The sequence below is a fragment of the Pectinophora gossypiella genome, chromosome 10 (genome assembly GCF_024362695.1).
Source record: "Pectinophora gossypiella chromosome 10, ilPecGoss1.1, whole genome shotgun sequence".
In the NCBI taxonomy this organism is placed as follows: Eukaryota; Metazoa; Arthropoda; class Insecta; order Lepidoptera; family Gelechiidae; genus Pectinophora; species Pectinophora gossypiella.
Window position 1 is genome coordinate 11,041,495 of NC_065413.1, and position 18,438 is coordinate 11,059,932.

Sequence of the window (18,438 nt, forward strand, 5' to 3'; positions counted from 1 at the left end):
ACTGGATAATCCATGTAGACGTTCCCATTAAAAGCCTTATTGTGATATTTCAATAATAAAATCAAACGAGCTCGATCTTTAGCTACCATTTATTTTATCCGAATGAAACGTCATACAAATACCCTCACATAATAATAATCAATTAAGTATGTGTATCTACCCTACACTACATTCCTCCCCACTAAACTATAACATGTGTTTATATAGGTAATTATATTTTACAAGTTACTTGAGTAGTTATATGAGTACTTTAAACAATAATACCAACTAAAATGCTTTTATATAAATCTAGATAAGATATATGAAATAAAAGGTTAATATAACCCAACAAGAACAGTATCTAACTTAAATGCTATGGTTTATATAAATCAACAACAAGAAAATCTAAGTTCTATAATTAGGCACTTTATTTAGCCGACACTGTCTTATAGGCCGAGTTCGGGGCGGTGTCACGGTGGGCGAAGCAAATTGCCAATCGGGTGAAGTTGCTGCGCCCCTATCTACCCCGCTAGGCTGCGCTCCTTGCTCTGTCGCCGGCGACCCAACCCTCGCCTCGTCAGTCGTCTGCTCCGACTGTCCATCCGACTTCTGAGGACTGCCCACCTCTAAACCTGTATGATTTGGTTGAGAATTTGTGCTAGACTGTTGTCCTAAGTTAGCTGTTGTAGTAACTAATGATAACCTACCATTAGGTCTTTTATGCAGTTGATCAATGTGTCGGTGTACCATAACCCCATCTTTACCCTTCACTCTAAAATTACTCGGTCCTACGCTATCAATTACTCGTCCCGGGAGCCACTTCTCCCCTTTTAAAAATTGCTTGTACCATATTTCGTCATTTCTGTCCACAGATCTACTTACTCCTCCCGCTGACTCCTTCTGGCGTTGTTGTGCTCTGTGTACTCGAGATTCCCTGTCCGGTTTAATCATGTCTAATCGTGTTCGCAAGCGTCTCCCTAAAAGTAGCATAGCTGGGCTTTCACCTGTTGTGGAATGTTCTATGTTTCTGTAATAGATTAGGAAATCGCACAAAGCCCGGTCAATATTTCTTTTTTCATATATTGCTTTTTTTATTGCTCGTTTTACAGTCTTAACCGCATTTTCGGCTAAACCGTTAGACGCCGGATGATATGGTGCCGTGAAAATGTGATCGATGCCGTTGGCCTTTGTATAATCCTCAAACTGCTTTGAAGTAAATTGAGGGCCATTATCGCTTACTATTTGTTTTGGTAAACCCCATCTACTAAATAATTCGCAAAGCCGATCTATAAGCCCGTTTGTAGTAGTACCACTACTTACATTGAAAACCTCCAACCACTTGGTGGTAGCATCTACAACTATCAAGTATGTGCGGCCCGCAATAGGTCCTAAATAGTCTAAATGCAGGCGGGACCAGGGCCGGTGCGGCCAGGGCCACATGCGCGGCGCGTGTCGCGGCGGCGCGTCGGCATGCGCCGCGCACACGGCGCACTCGCGGCACATCCGCTCCACTGCCTCGTCCACCCCTGCCCACCACACGTAACTACGTGCCAGCGATTTTGATTTAACTATCCCCATGTGGGGCTCATGAATTAAAGTTAATACCTTTTCTTTGCAATTTTCGGGAACTACTAATCTATGGCCCCACATGACACATCCTAGTTCCTCATATAATTCTTTTTTCCTATTGAAAAAGGGTTGTAAATTCGTAATCTCGCACTGTGATGGCCACCCGTCGCGAATATAACTCAATATCTTAGATAGAAGTGGGTCACGTAATGTTTCCCTTTTAATTTCATGATAATCTAGTAATAAAGCTTGTTGAACATAATGTAAATAAGTTTGCTCCGGTGGCGCCATTGAATTACCTACTTTTTCCTCGGTGACCGGTAACCGTGATAGGCCATCCGCCGCGTTCTCATCGGTACGCACGTACTCGATATTGAAAGAATAAGCCGATAGAATGATTGCCCATCGTTGCATACGACTGGCTATCATGGTGGGAATACCGGTATTTGGTCCAAAAATGGATACGAGCGGCTTATGATCCGTGCGTAAGGTGAAATGGCGTCCATATAGATATTGGTGAAATTTATTTACACTGAATATGATTGCAAGGGCCTCTTTGTGGATTTGTGAGTAATTTTTCTCCGCATCCGACAGCGTACGCGAGGTATAAGCGACGGGGCGCTCGCTGCGGCCGTCGGCGGTCAGCTGTGTCAACACCCCCCCTACCCCGTGCGGGCTCGCGTCACACGTCATGAATAATGGTTTACTCGGATCGTAATGGGCTAAAACCTCTGCGCTAGACAAAGACTTCTTAATTGATAAAAAAGTTGACTCACATTCTTGCGACCAGATCCATTCCCGTCCTTTTTGTAATAACTCGTATAATGGTGTTAACCTTGCACTCATATTCCTTACAAATTTTCCATAAAAATTGATAATTCCTAGGAATGACCTCAGTTGAGAGACATTAGAGGGTCTAGGTATGCCCATGATTGCTTCGATTTTTGACGGATCTGTCTTAATACCTTCTTGACTAATTATGTACCCTAAGTAACGTACCTCGTTAACAAGAAACACGCACTTGTTACTTTTTAACTTCAATCCATGTTCATTCAATCTCTTAAATACCTCCTCTAATGCTAATAAATGATCTTGTTTACTTTTTCCACCTATGATGACGTCATCCAGAAATATTTCTACGTTTGGAATACCCTGTAGTAAGTTACACATAATCCTCTGGAAAATGCCAGGGCTCGAAGAGAGCCCATACACTAACCTATTGTACCTATATAGGCCTCGGTGCGTATTAATGACTGTTATTTGTTTTGAGTCATCTAACTCTATTTGGTTATACGCTTGTGATAAGTCGATTTTAGAAAAATACCGCGCTCCGCTTAGGCTTACCATTACATCATCTATTCTAGGTAAGGGATAACGATCTATCAGTAATATCGGGTTTACAGTCGACTTGTAGTCAGCACAAATTCTCAAGGAACCATCAGGTTTATTTACCGGTACTAGGGGCGAGGCCCAGTCGGAGCAGTCGACTGGCTCGATGACACCGGCGCGCAGCATCTCGTCCAATGCCGTGTCGACGCGTTCGCGCAGCGCGTACGGCAGCGGCCGCGCGCGATGAAACACCGGCTGCGCGCCTTCCCGAACGCGCAAGGTGGCTTTGCCCCCCGTGTACCGCCCCAGACTGCCGTCAAGTAACTCCTTATACCTGTGTAACAATACATTTATTTCTTTCGACATTTGTTCACGTTCACTTTTAATACTGTTGCAGTTATTGAACTGTGGAATATTAATATTTAGTTCGGTTAACCACTGTCTGCCGAGGAGTGAGGTGGTACCCCCGTCTATAATGAAAAGTTCTAATTGTTTACTTTCCTTCCCGTAACTCACCATTGGCTTTATAACGCCTAATGGTTTTATTTTCGACCCATCATAAAAATTGAGCACAAGTTCATTGTTCTCGATGATATGGTTATTGAAATACCTATCAAACGTATTTTTACTCACACATGATACGGCAGTACCAGTATCTATCTCCATACGTATAGTGTGGTCATCTATTTTGATCGGTAGACTCACCGCTCTGTAGTCACTTAAGCACAGGTGATGAAAGTCTTCCTCCTGGTTTGCTTCCTCTTCTTGGTGTTCCTCGGCGTCCGCATAGTGAACGGTGGCGCTCCGCCCTCCGAAATCGCCACGAGCCGCTTCCGGGCACACCCGCCGCAGGTGTCCCACCCGTCGGCACCGGCTGCACTCATACTCGCGGAATCGGCACCCATGGTAGTTGTGATCCGTCGCCCCGCATGCCCCGCAAGGGCGACCGACGAGCCGGCCGAGTCCTCGGCCGCGCGCTGCTCCGCGCCCTCCGCGCGCGCCCCCGCGCGCTCCTCCACGGCCCGCTCCGTCCGTGCTGGCTGCCCGCCAGCTTGCTGTGCCTCGTGCTGTATCCCGCGCGCCATACCCCGCGCGCCCATGCAGTGAGTTATCTCCGACTCGCGCTCCTCTGCCGCCGCCACCCATCGCGAACACGTTGGCTGCGTTGTTTGCATTGCCTGTATGCGGTTTTTCCTCCACTGCAGCCGCGTCCCGCTCCGCCGCCTCGAGAGAAGTTGCGATCTTTACCGCTTTTGTATACGTCAGAGAGTCATCCTCTGCGAAGAGTCTCTGGCGAATGACATCGCTCCTTAATCCGCAGACAAACTGATCTCGTAGGTTCTCGTTTAGATTCGATTCAAATTTGCAGTTACGAGCAAGTCTTTTTAATTCGGTGACGTAATTCGCAATATTCTCGTCACCCGCCTGCCGGCGCTGTCTAAACCGATACCGCTCAGCGAGGGTCGACGGTGTTGGTTGTAAATGGTTACGTAACAGCTCGACCGCTGTCTCATATGTTATTTCCGATGGTTTTTTAGGACTTGCCAGGTTTACTAGTAATTCGTAGGCTTCATCTCCCATAACCGCTATGAGCGTTGGTAATTTTAGTTCCTTTTCCACTTTATTCACCACAAAGTACATTTCCACTCGGTCCACGTACGAAGACCACGTGCCACTCGCGACGTTGAATTCCCCGACTTTCCCGACCGACATTGTCCCGTCCGTTGTTTATGCGGTTGAATTAACTGATACCGTTAACTGATACGCGAAAATCACCAGCCTCGATCGCCAATGTGATATTTCAATAATAAAATCAAACGAGCTCGATCTTTAGCTACCATTTATTTTATCCGAATGAAACGTCATACAAATACCCTCACATAATAATAATCAATTAAGTATGTGTATCTACCCTACACTACACTTATCTAGTTGTTCTTGATTATTAATCGGCATAGTATTCAGATCCGCTGAGGAATCAGTTGTGCTTGGAGCTTCTTCTTTAAGCATCTCAGCCTTGTCTTTCTTCATCTTCAGGCGACGGTTCTGGAACCAGATCTTGATGGTATGTTCGTCCAGTTTGAGTATCTCGGCAAAATCGATGCGGCAATTGCGGTCTAAGTACCACGTCCTGAAGTATTCTTGCTCAAGTTCCATTTTTTGCTGGGTTCTGAAAGCTGTTCGGGCGCGTTTAGGTTTCCGAACGACATTTGCAGACTTCGCACCTTGAACGGTATTTGGGATCCATCCAGATCGAGTCATAAGGCGATTTGGGTTCTGATTTGGCATCCAGCTGTTTGGGTTGTTTACAAAAGTCCCATTCGGCAACATGGGACGAGGACTGGGTCCGTTCAGCAATCCATTTACCGCCCCAGTTCCACTTGGATTATAGAAACTGGTAGTAGGTTAGGTCAAAACGAAATATCCATGTAGGTTGGAGGATTGTAAATGTTGACGGGGTCGATGCCGCTCGGAAAGTCGAACTTCTGTTAATTGTAGACAGGTGGGCCGGCAGTGTAGACGGGGCTCGGTTTGCTGACAGTTACAGGAACCAGCTCCGGTGGTGGTAGTTCTGACCACTGAATTTGCTGCAACTGAAACAAAAATAAAAAACATATTGTAATGGTTTTTTGATGAAAACTAGAGTACGGCAAGGTGTAAGACAGGGCTGATCCTTATCTCGACTAATAATTAACATATTCATAGAAGTTGCCATGAAGGAAATAGCTAAAATCGAAATAACAATAAATGAACAGAATATAATTAGTATCAGATTTGCAGACGATATTGTGGCACTGGCCAATAATAAAGAAGACCTAGAGATACAACTTGATACAAATACTTAGAATTATTGAGAACAGCAGAGGCAAGATGATTGGACACCTAATAAGACACGACGAATTTATTAAAAATATCACAGAAGGACAGCTAGAAGGAACGAGAGGAAGGGGAAGACCAAGAAGAGCTTACATGGAACAGACTAAAGAAAAGGTTAACGTCGTGATTTATCTGGTTTGGAAGAATCCATATTATACTATTAAATCAGCCGTTACTCGGCTTAACTAAGTAAGTCTATAATTGATACATGAGCCATCTCAAGGGCCTTTGGCCCTGTTCTTTGTCTAGGTTATTATTGAGCATAGACACACTAAAGGAGATGAGATAAGTTAATATTTCAAAATGCTTACAGTCTCATTATCAGGCAGAGTAGCGCCGGTCTCTTAAAGCCATTGGCTTTCGTTAGTCTCTTTAAACAGCGTAGGGTATTGCATTTGCAAATGCATTTGTCTGCAGTCATAGCCTTCTGGCACATAAGCATAGCTACCCATCGTTGTGCCCTGCGTCGGCTGACCCATAGACATCGTCGGATAAGGTACCAGATTTGGAGGAGAAACTACTGGATAATCCATGTAGACGTTCCCATTAAAAGCTTTATCTAGTTGTTCTTGATTAATAATCGGCATAGTATTCAGATCCGCTGAGGAATCAGTTGTGCTTGGAGGTTCTTCTTTAAGCATCTCAGCCTTGTCTTTCTTCATCTTCAGGCGACGGTTCTGGAACCAGATCTTGATGGTATGTTCGTTTAGTTTGAGTATCTCGGCAAAATCGATGCGGCAATTGCGGTCTAAGTACCGCGTCCTGAAGTATTCTTGCTCAAGTTCCATTTTTTGCTGGGTGCTGAAAACTGTTCGGGCGCGTTAAGATTCCGAACGATATTTGCAGACTTCGCACCTTGAACGGTATTTGGGGTCCATCCAGATCGAGTCATAAGGCGATTTGGGTTCTGATTTGGCATCCAGCTGTTTGGGTTGTTTACAAAAGTCCCATTCGGCAACATGGGACGAGGACTGAGTCCGTTCAGCAATCCATTTACCGCCCCAGTTCCACTTGGATTATAGAAACTGGCAGTAGTTTGGCTCACAAACGAAATATCCATGTAGGTTGGAGGATTGTAAATGTTGACGGGGTCGATGCCGCTCGGAAAGTCGAACTTCTGTTGGTTGTAGACAGGTGGGCCGGCAGTGTAGACGGGGCTCGGTTTGCTGACAGTTACAGGAACCAGCTCCGGTGGTGGTAGTTCTGACCACTGAATTTGCTGCAACTGAAACAAAAATAAAAAACATATTGTAATGGTTTTTTGATGAAAACTAGAGTACGGCAAGGTGTAAGACAGGGCTGATCCTTATCTGGACTAATATTTAACATATTCATAGAAGTTGCCATGAAGGAAACAGCTAAAATCGAAATAACAATAAATGAACAGAATATAATTAGTATCAGATTTGCAAACAATATTGTGGAAATGGCCAATAATAAAGAAGACCTAGAGATACAACTTGATACAAATACTTACTTAGGATTATTGAGAACAGCAGAGGAAAGATGATTGGACACCTAATAAGACACGACGAATTTATTAAAAACATCACAGAAGGACAGCTAGAAGGAACGAGAGGAAGGGGAAGACCAAGAAGAGCTTACATGGAACAGACTAAGGAAAAGGTTAACGTCGTGATTTATCTGGTTGGGAAGAATCCATATTATACTATTGAATCAGCCGTTACTCGGCTTAACTAAGTAAGTCTATAATCGTTACATAAGCCATCTCAAGGGCCTTTGACCCTGTTCTTTTGCTAGGTTATTATTGAGCATAGACACACTAAAGGAGATATAAGATAAGTTAATATTTCAAAATGCTTACAGTCTCATTATCAGGCAGAGTAGCGGCGGTCTCTTGAAGCCATTGGATTTCGTTAGTCTCTTTAAACAGCGTAGGGTTTTGCATTTGCAAATGCATTTGTCTGCAGTCATAGCCTTCTGGCACATAAGCATAGCTACCCATCGTTGTGCCCTGTGTCGGCTGACCCATAGACATCGTCGGACCAGCTACCAGATTTGGAGGAGAAACTACTGGATAATCCATGTAGATGTTCCCGTTAAAAGCCTTATCTAGTTGTTCTTGATTAATAATCGGCATAGTATTCAGATCCGCTGAGGAATCAGTTGTGCTTGGAGCTTCTTCTTTAAGCCTTGCCTTTCTTCATATTCAGGCGACGGTTCTGGAACCAGATCTTGATGGTATGTTCGTTGAGTTTGAGTATCTCGGCAAAATCGATGCGGCAATTGCGGTCTAAGTACCGCGACCTGAAGTATTCTTTTTCAAGTTCCATTTTTTGCTGGGTGCTGAACCATTTACCGCCCCAGTTCCACTTGGATTATAGAAACTGGTAGTAGGTTAGGTCACAAACGAAATATCCATGTAGGTTGGAGGATTGTAAATGTTGACGGGGTCGATGCCGCTCGGAAAGTCGAACTTCTGTTGGTTGTAGACAGGTGGGCCGGCAGTGTAGACGGGGCTCGGTTCGCTGACAGTTACAGGAACCAGCTCCGGTGGTGGTAGTTCTGACCACTGAATTTGCTGCAACTGAAACAAAAATAAAAAACATATTGTAATGGTTTTTTGATGAAAACTAGAGTACGGTAAGGTGTAAGACGGAGCTGTTCCTTATCTCGACTAATATTTAACATATTCATAGAAGTTGCCATGAAGGAAATAGCTAAAATCGAAATAAAAATAAATGAACAGAATATAATTAGTATCAGATTTGCAGACGATATTGTGGCACTGGCCAATAATAAAGAAGACCTAGAGATACAACTTGATACAAATACTTAGAATTATTGAGAACAGCAGAGGCAAGATGATTGGACACCTAATAAGACACGACGAATTTATTAAAAACATCACAGAAGGACAGCTAGAAGGAACGAGAGGAAGGGGAAGACCAAGAAGAGCTTACATGGAACAGACTAAAGAAAAGGTTAACGTCGTGATTTATCTGGTTTGGAAGAATCCATATTATACTATTGAATCAGCCGTTACTCGGCTTAACTAAGTAAGTCTATAATCGTTACATGAGCCATCTCAAGGGCCTTTGGCCCTGTTCTTTGTCTAGGTTATTATTGAGCATAGACACACTAAAGAAGATATGAGATAAGTTAATATTTCAAAATGCTTACAGTCTCATTATCAGGCAGAGTAGCGGCGGTCTCTTGAAGCCATTCGGTTTCGTTAGTCTCTTCAAACAGCGTAGGGTATTGCATTTGCAAATGCATTTGTCTGCAGTCATAGCCTTCTGGCACATAAGCATAGCTACCCATCGTTGTGCCCTGCGTCGGCTGACCCATAGACATCGTCGGACCAGCTACCAGATTTGGAGGAGAAACTACTGGATAATCCATGTAGACGTTCCCGTTAAAAGCCTTATCTAGTTGTTCTTGATAAATAATCGGCATAGTATTCAGATCCGCTGAGGAATCAGTTGTGCTTGGAGCTTCTTCTTTAAGCCTTGTCTTTCTTCATATTCAGGCGACGGTTCTGGAACCAGATCTTGATGGTATGTTCGTTGAGTTTGAGTATCTCGGCAAAATCGATGCGGCAATTGCGGTCTAAGTACCGCGTCCTGAAGTATTCTTGCTCAAGTTCCATTTTTTGCTGGGTGCTGAAAGCTGTTCGGGCGCGTTTAGGTTTCCGAACGATATTTGCAGTTTTGCACCTTGAACGGTATTTGGGGTCCATCCAGATCGAGTCATAAGGCGATTTGGGTTCTGATTTGGCATCCAGCTGTTTGGGTTGTTTACAAAAGTCCCATTCGGCAACATGGGACGAGGACTGGGTCCGTTCAGCAATCCATTTACCGCCCCAGTTCTACTTGGTTTATAGAAACTGGTAGTAGGTTAGGTCAAAACGAAATATCCATGTAGGTTGGAGGATTGTAAATATTGACGGGGTCGATGCCGCTCGGAAAGTCGAACTTCTGTTGGTTGTAGACAGGTGGGCCGGCAGTGTAGACGGGGCTCGGTTCGCTGACAGTTACAGGAACCAGCTCCGGTGGTGGTAGTTCTGACCACTGAATTTACTGCAACTGAAACAAAAATAAAAAACATATTGTAATGGTTTTTTGATGAAAACTAGAGTACGGCAAGGTGTAAGACAGGGCTGATCCTTATCTCGACTAATATTTAACATATTCATAGAAGTTGCCATGAAGGAAATAGCTAAAATCGAAATAACAATAAATGAACAGAATATAATTAGTATCAGATTTGCAGACGATATTGTGGCACTGGCCAATAATAAAGAAGACCTAGAGATACAACTTGATACAAATACTTAGGATTATTGAGAACAGCAGAGGCAAGATGATTGGACACCTAATAAGACACGACGAATTTATTAAAAACATCACAGAACGACAGCTAGAAGGAACGAGAGGAAGGGGAAGACCAAGAAGAGCTTACATGGAACAGACTAACGAAAAGGTTAACATCGTGATTTATCTGGTTTGGAAGAATCCATATTATACTATTGAATCAGCCGTTACTCGGCTTAACTAAGTAAGTCTATAATTAATACATGAGCCATCTCAAGGGCCTTTGGCCCTGTTCTTTAACTAGGTTATTATTGAGCATAGACACACTAAAGGAGATATGAGATAAGTTAATATTTCAAAATGCTTACAGTCTCATTATCAGGCAGAGTAGCGGCGGTTTCTTGAAGCCATTGGGTTTCGTTACTCTCTTTAAACAGCGTAGGTTATTGCATTTGCAAATGCATTTGTCTGCAGTCATAGCCTTCTAGCACATAAGCATAGCTACCCATCGTTGTGCCCTGCATCGGCTGACCCATAGACATCGGCGGAACAGCTACCAGATTTGGAGGAGAAACTACTGGATACTCCATGTAGACGTTCCCATTAAAAGCCTTATGTAGTTGTTCTTGATTAATAATCGGCATAGTATTCTGATCCGCTGAGGAATCAGTTGTGCTTGAAGCTTCTACTTCAAGAATCTCAGTGTTGTCTGTCTTGACCTTCAGGCGACGTTTCTGGAACCAGATCTTGATGGTACGTTCGTTCAGCCTGGGTATCTCGGCAAGTTTGATGCGGCGATTGCGGTCCAAGTACCACGTCCTGACGTATTCTTGCTCAAGTTCCATTTTTTGCCGGGTGCTGAAAGCTGTTCGGGCGCGTTTAGGTTTCCGAACGATATTTGCAGTTTTGCACCTTGAAAGGTATTTGGGGTCCATCCAGATCTTGTCATAAGGATACAGTTGGGCCGGCAGTGTAGACGGGGCTCGGTTCGCTGACAGTTACTGGAACCAGCTCCGGTGGTGGTAGTTCTGACCACTGTATTTGCTGTAACTGAAACAAAAAAACATTTGTAATGTTTTTTTTGATGAAAACTAGAGGCCAGCAAGGTAAAGGACTGGGCTGTTCCTTATCTTCACTAAAATTTTACATATTCATAGAGGGTGCCATGAAGAAAATAGCTAAAATCAGAAACGAAACAAAAATAAATAGACAGAGTATAATTAGTATCAGATTTGCGGACGATATTGCGGTACTGGCCAATAATTAAGAAGATCTAGAAATCAAACTTAAAACAACGAACACAGTTTTTGAAAAATACAACCTTAAAATTAATATATGTAAAACCAAAATTCTAACAATTTCCAAAAACTACAAAAAACGACAGCTAAATAATTAAGTTAAATAGTATCCCGATTGAAAATGTAAAGAACTTTAAGTATCTGGGCAGCATAATAACGAATGACTCTTTATATGTAATTTAAACGTTAAAACCAGAATAGCAATGACAAAACAAGCTTCCAAGGGGTGCATATTCAAGACTAACATAACATGCTAAGAACTATTGAGGACAGAAGAGGCAAGATGATTGGTCACCTAATAAGACTCGACGAATTTATTAAAAACATAAAAGAAAATCTAGAAGGAAAGAGAGGAAGGGTAAGACCAAGAAGAGCTTACATGGAACAGATCATAGAAAAGGTTAACGTCGTGTCTTATAGAGAAGTCAAGGAATTGGCCTTTGATAGACTGGAATGGAAAATGCTACACCAAAAAGAGCGTGGCTATTAAATTGGTGATGATGTAATGGTTTTTGTTGTTTTATCTGGTTTGGGAGAATCCATATAATTCTTTTGAGTCAGCCGTTACTCGGCTTAACTAAGTAAGTCTATAATTCTGTACCGTCGGTGAAAAGTAATACAAGTCCAAAATTGAAGTTTTGAGAAAATCGAGTTTAAAGTTAAAAATATTCTAGCTCGTGACTTATAAGGAATAATGGAACAGAAGTTAGATGTGTCGATAGGTGATGATAGAAGGTTTCTTTTCTAATATTTAGTTATATTTAGAACCTAAACAGAAATGGTAGAGGATCAAAATAAATTACATGTATCAGTTGACACCAACTTTTATACTGTGTAAATTGATACAAGTCTACATATACCTTTTTACACACATAACTATACAAAAGTCATCGTTGATATATCATATTTTCAATTAATAATTTTACAGTCTTATTGTACATAAAACAAAATGTCTTGGAAGAAAGTTTATTTTATGAAGTTGTAGAAAGGCAAAATTCTATTTATTTTCTTTAAAAAGTAAAGAAACGTAACTTATATCAATTGACACAAACGATAAACTATAACGAATTTGTGTCAAGTGGTATAACTTGATTTATTTTTTCGGTTTTATTGTGTAAAATGATACATGTTTTTACGAATTTCTAGTAATAAATACATATAAAGATGGTACACGTATATATAGTGTAAGGTGGCGATAATAAAATATTTTGTTAAGATTATACTCTCAAAACTCATAAATAACCGGTCAAAACCACCACTGCTGCCCGCTACAAACACATTTTGTCCACCACACTACGCCCCTAATCAAAACCATTGTTGGTTCATCTTACAAATTCAATTATGATAATATTTCCACCCCTAACAAATAAAGGTAAGAGGAATCATATTAAGACTGGTCATAAGGAATGTTTCGGGCTAGCTTGGCAGCACGGCCTGGAGATAAAAGTGATGTACCTACGTACTTTTAAACCAAAATCACACAAACTGGTTAGTGTTACTTCATTCCTGCTGAAACTATTTAAAAGATTACAACTCATTCCACAATCAAAATCCCCTAAAGTATACATGTATCACGAAGAAAATGAGCAAAGCTTGCCCGGCGATCGAAGGGCGCATTTCCACAGAGGTTTTGATAATTCAATACTTCGAATTATCAAAATTCCCGGTCTAATGGCAACCGCAACATTGACAGACCCATAAACGGAGTCGAATCAATGTTGACGATAAGAATAGGTAGAGAAAATGAAGATCATTGATTCACCTTCAAACCTATAGGTTACACAGGGCTATCCTCAGGGTAGGTCTTATCACCTTTACCATGGTCTGTTATGGTTAAGCTAAATGAGTTCGTTTCCACAAAACTTTAGACGTAAGCACACGTTCCGCGTATCCTCGCGTATGGACCACTATTGTGAAGTGGGCAACTTCCCACTATATCATCATCATCCTCCTGCCTTTATCCCACTCTAGTTGGGGTCGGCACAACATGTATGGACAAATGTCCCATATCTAATGTTACTTTACTTTAATGGGCTCAGTTTTCCGCATAAACGCAAGTGGTCCATTATGCGTGCTTTTGTTGACTATGTAAGCCAACCAGCTCCTTTCAGAAGCTCAAATACCTCCTGGGATTTCTACAAACTTTGTGACCTGGTTTAATTAAGGGGTTGTGCCCGTGGTGTTGCCAATTATTTATTCTAATCTAATTTATCCTACAAGATCCCACTGCTGGGCAAAGGCCTCCCCTTCCTCTTTCCATTTTTCACGGTCCTGTGCGTAATTCTCTCTTATATAATCAAAATACAGAAAAAACAATTTAACGGTGGTGCACAGAGTTCAGAGTAGTTGTTCCCTTTATAAAGACGAGAAAGCTCGACCAATTATTTACACCATTCAACGCGTTTGCGAAACTGGTAATCTTCTCTTGAGAAGATGTGGCAGATCCCGATGCTGCCGATGCCAAGCTGGATCCCAGTGGGACCTTAAACCCAAAAGTATGTACGATCATCTACAGCTGTGTAGGTTCAAAAATACCACTACCGGCGCTTGCATCAAAGATCTAACCAGCGTGTATTGAATGGCTTGCATATTAATTGGCGCTTGATAATATTTGGAGCTATTATTTCACGTCTACAACCTCCTTAGCAATGAAAGCAGCGTTCAATCTGCCACCGCTTAACCTGCATGTAATCAAGAAAACTATGTAAAACAGCTATGCTTCGAGCTAAGGGAAGGAGACTAATGACAGTTATGACAAATCTCAAATACCTCTTGACTAACCCTGCCATGGTGATATCGACGCCATGATCAGGACTCACAACTTATTGAGGTACTATTATTAAGTACTACAAGGCGGTTATAACAGAAAGAGAAAAAACACGGTTTGGTCTGAAGTACTAACGTAACCTATACCCATTCGCAATGCGGATCAGATATGGTTTGCTGTGGCTCTAGACAAGATGGCTTCCCATAGACAGGTTTATGCGGAGGTTACCCTAAGATACACACTGGTGGCGCATAGAATCGAACTTGTATGTATCATTATACACGACATGTTATTGATATCCAAGATCGTATTTTCTGAAATATTTTGATATATATTAATTTATATTACTTTTCACGAAAAAACAAATTTGGTGTTTGATGTTACAACTAAAATTATATCATTAAACACGGACCGTGAGAATTCAAGCATGGCGTGTATTTTAATATATCTTGAGTTGCATTTACTTACACCAAAATATTTAATGAAAATCTTCATTTCACTTTGATGCAAGTTAAGATGAATTATGTTACACGTGTTATAACAGCATGAATCCTTCACAAACAGTACTTATATCACTTTACACAAAAATTATCTCCGTATTTATAATAGCTACAGTTACGAGAATTAGACAGAAAGAAAGAGAATTTTTCGAACATGAAGTGTGTGCTAATAACTCAAAAGTGATACAACTCGAGTTGTATTACTTTTCACCGACGGTACAGAATTAATACATGAGCCATCTCAAGGGCCTTTCGCCCTGTTCTTTTGCTAGGTTATTTTTGAGCATAGACACACTAAAGAAGGTATGAGATAAGTTAATATTTCAAAATGCTTACCGTCACATTATCAGGCAGAGTAGCGGCGCTCTCTTGATGCCATTGGTTTTCGTTAGCCTCTTCAAACAGCGTAGGGTATTGCATTTGCAAATGCATTTGTCTGTAGTTATAGCCTTCTGGCACATAAGCATAGCTACCCATCGTTATGCCCTGCGTCGGCTGACCCATAGACATTGTCGGACCAGCTACCAGATTTGGAGGAGAAACTACTGGATACTCCATGTAGACGTTCCCATTAAAAGCCTTATCTAGTTGTTCTTGATGAATAATCGGCATAGTAGTCAGATCCGCTGAGGAATCAGTTGTGCTTGAAGAAGAAGCTTCAAGCATCTCAGCCTTGTCTTTCTTCTCCTTCATGCGACGGTTCTGAAACCAGATCTTGATGGTACGTTCGTTCAGTTTGAGTATCTCGGCAAGTTTTATGCGGCGATCGCGGTCCAAGTACCGCGTCCTAACATATTCTTGCTCAAGTTCCATTATTTGCTGGGTGCTGAAAGCTGTACGGACGCGTTTAGGTTTCCGAACGATATTTGCAGACTTGGCACCTTTAACTTCATTTTGGCTCCATCCAGATCGTGTCATAAGGCGATTTGGGTTCAGATTTGGCATCCAGCTATTTGGGTTGTTTACAAAAGTCCCATTCGGCAACATGGGACGAGGACTGGTTCCGTTCGGCAATCCATTTACCACTGCAGTTCCATTTGGATTAAGGAAACTGGTAGTAGGTTGGCTCACAAACGAAATATCCATGTATGTTGGAGGATTGTAAGTGTTGACGGGGTCGATGCCGCTCGGAAAGTTGAACTTCTGTTGGTTGTAGACAGGTGGGCCGGCAGTGTAGACGGGGCTCGGTTCGTTGACAGTTACAGGAACCAGCTCCGGTGGTGGTAGTTCTGACCACTGAATTTCCTGTAACTGAAACAAAAACAAAATTATATTGTAATGGTTTTTTTTGATAAAAGCTAGAGTAGGTACGGCAAGGTGTAAGACAGGGCTGTTCCTTATCTCCACTTACATTTAACATAATTATTAATAGAGGGTGCCATGAAGGAAATAGCTAAAATCAGTAACGAAATAACTATAAATGGACAGAATATAATTAGTATAAGATTTGTAGACGATATTGCGGCACTGGCCAATAATAAAGAAGACCTAGAAATCCTACTTAATACAATGAAAACAGTTTGTGAAAACTACGACCTTAAAATTAATATATGTAAAACCAAAATTCTAACAATTTCTAAAACTCCAAAAATAGACAGCCAATTAAGTTAAATAACATCCCGATTAAAAATGTAAAGAACTTTGAGTATCTAGGCAGAATAATAACGAATGACTGGATGAGAATAGCAATGGCAAAACAAGCTTTACGTAACAAGGGGTGCATATTCAAGACTAAGATTGCCAAAGCCATCAGAAAAAGATGTGTCAAAACCGTCGTATGGAGTATAGCCCTCTATGGATATGAAACTTGGACACTGACACACAAGGACAGAGAGAGACTCGAGGCCTTTGAAATGTAGTGTTGTAGGAGGATGGAAAGAATAAGTTGGAAAGAAAGGGTTACAAATGAGGAAGTGCTAGTAAGAGTAAAGAAAAAAGACAAATACTTAGAATTATTGAGGACAGAAGAGGCAAGATGATTGGACACCTTATAAGACACGACGAGTTTCTTAAAAATATCATAGAAGGAAAGCTAGAATGAAAGAAAGGAAGGGGAAGACCAAGAAGAGCTTACATGGAACAGATTAAAGAAAAGGTTAACGTCGTGTCTAATTGGGAAGTTAATGAACTGGCCTTTGATACACTAGAATGGAAAATGCTACACCGACAAGAGCGTAGCTCTGAAATTGGTGAAAATGTAATGGTTTTTGTTGTTTTTTTTTTTTGTTTGGGAGAATCCATATTATACTATTGAGTCAGCCGTTACTCGGCTGAACTAAGTAAGTCTATAATTGTTACATGATCCATCTCAAGGTCCTTTGGCCCTGTTCTTTTGCTAGGTTATTATTGAGCACAGACACACTAAAGAAGATATGAGATAAGTTAATATTTCAAAATGCTTACCGTCGCATTATCAGGCAGAGTAACTGTAGCGGCGCTCTCTTGAAGCCATTGGATGTCGTTATTCTCTTCAAACAGCGACGGCGGCGCGGGAGATACTTCCATGGAATCAGTTGAAGACATGATGACCAGGATGTTCAAGGGCGGTGGGTACGTACTATCGCAATGAAAGCTCAGTTGCAAATAATGTTCATACCGGACGGGTTTCCGTTTTATACATCCCCTTTCCAATTTCTTAATTAGGTGACCGGTCTAAAGCCTTAATTGGGGGTGATTAGGAGTTTGTTGAAAGTGAAAATATTTCTTTATGATTGTTATCGGGAACGTGACAAAGCAGTTGATAAACACTTTGAATATTGTTTGTTATTGTTCTATTGTCTAGGTATAAGAATAATACTTTTAAGATCTGTTGTAAGGGTGGCAGGATGGATGAAATGTAGCCCTAGGTATAATATAATATAATTGAGTAACATTATTAAGATTATTCATTCTTTTCGATTCACAAATAATAAAAGGTTTCCTTTGATGTTGTTGTGTTATATGACGTAAGTAATATACATTTTATTTTGTTTGATATTCATAAGAGTTTGACTACGTGAAACTCTTTTCGCCTTGGTCTCGCTATCATCCGCCGATCAACACTGGGTCCAGCATTTCTGGAATATAATAAATGCTGCATTAAATTGAAAATAAAATTTTAGTATTTCATATAATAGCTTAGTATTTAGTGCATTTTAAACTGTGATTCTATTTTCTATATTCTTATTCAGTGAGATAAAGTATGCATTTGACTGCGGTCTGAGTAAAACTGATTGCTATGCACCGCGATTTTGTGTTTATAGTTGTCATATATAATTAGGTAAATTCATTTTTAATTATTAGCAATAAGTTTATTGGGCCTCATCTCTTATTATGTCGTAACATAAGTAGCTGTAATGAGATAGAATGTAATAAAAGAAACAAATGTTTCTTTGTGGCTACTTCAACTACAAGTTAAGGTATACGGATACTTAAGGCTTAGAGAGTAGATGACAGAAATTCAAGTTATTTATATATGCATAGATTATGAGGCCGGAGTGAACGGTTTTTTTCGGTGCAATAAATAAAATCTTAGGCAAGATTCAAATTATAAATACTCATACTTGTGTTACATGGTCTTGGCATAGTATTGGGCTGTCTTATCACATAGTTTATTTAGAGCGATTTCTTCCAAGTAATGATAACAGTTTCTTCAGTAGTCGACAAGAGGAATCAACAAATTAGAAATCTCCACAAAATGAAATCCTAATGGCTTGTTTTGCTAAACACAACGGACAATAGATGTACTTAAGTAAAAAACAAAGACTGACTTATTGACAACACATTGTTATCTATTGTGTTTGCTCTTAATATTCTTAGAAAACGAAGTTGTTGACTTTATTTTGAACTAAAATATTATTTTG

At 40.9% G+C, this 18,438-nt stretch overlaps 5 protein-coding genes across 5 annotated transcripts; all 5 read right to left on the reverse strand.

The window, feature by feature from the left end:
- Window positions 1–384: 384 nt before the first annotated feature.
- On the reverse strand, window positions 385–2,394 carry LOC126370399 (uncharacterized protein K02A2.6-like). Its single transcript, XM_050015237.1, has one exon. It carries the CDS (start codon window positions 2,392–2,394, stop codon window positions 385–387), a length of 2,010 nt encoding a protein of 669 aa, XP_049871194.1.
- A 2,391-nt stretch (window positions 2,395–4,785) lies between these two features.
- LOC126370400 (homeobox protein Hox-B3-like) lies at window positions 4,786–5,139 on the reverse strand. The gene has a single exon (XM_050015238.1). It carries the CDS (start codon window positions 5,137–5,139, stop codon window positions 4,786–4,788), a length of 354 nt encoding a protein of 117 aa, XP_049871195.1.
- A 2,762-nt stretch (window positions 5,140–7,901) lies between these two features.
- LOC126370401 (homeobox protein Hox-B4-like) lies at window positions 7,902–9,174 on the reverse strand. The gene is made up of 3 exons (XM_050015239.1): window positions 8,899–9,174; window positions 8,165–8,302; window positions 7,902–8,087 (listed from the first exon to the last, which is right to left on the reverse strand). The coding sequence occupies exons 1-3, from the start codon at window positions 9,172–9,174 to the stop codon at window positions 7,902–7,904; spliced, it is 600 nt and encodes a 199-aa protein (XP_049871196.1).
- Window positions 9,175–9,220: 46 nt separating this feature from the next.
- On the reverse strand, window positions 9,221–10,876 carry LOC126370402 (homeobox protein Hox-A5-like). The gene is made up of 4 exons (XM_050015240.1): window positions 10,537–10,876; window positions 10,400–10,458; window positions 9,666–9,788; window positions 9,221–9,586 (listed from the first exon to the last, which is right to left on the reverse strand). The coding sequence occupies exons 1-4, from the start codon at window positions 10,874–10,876 to the stop codon at window positions 9,221–9,223; spliced, it is 888 nt and encodes a 295-aa protein (XP_049871197.1).
- A 100-nt stretch (window positions 10,877–10,976) lies between these two features.
- On the reverse strand, window positions 10,977–17,119 carry LOC126370403 (pancreas/duodenum homeobox protein 1-like). The gene is made up of 3 exons (XM_050015241.1): window positions 17,000–17,119; window positions 14,933–15,847; window positions 10,977–11,081 (listed from the first exon to the last, which is right to left on the reverse strand). Exons 1-3 carry the CDS (start codon window positions 17,117–17,119, stop codon window positions 10,977–10,979), a joined length of 1,140 nt encoding a protein of 379 aa, XP_049871198.1.
- Window positions 17,120–18,438: the final 1,319 nt, after the last annotated feature.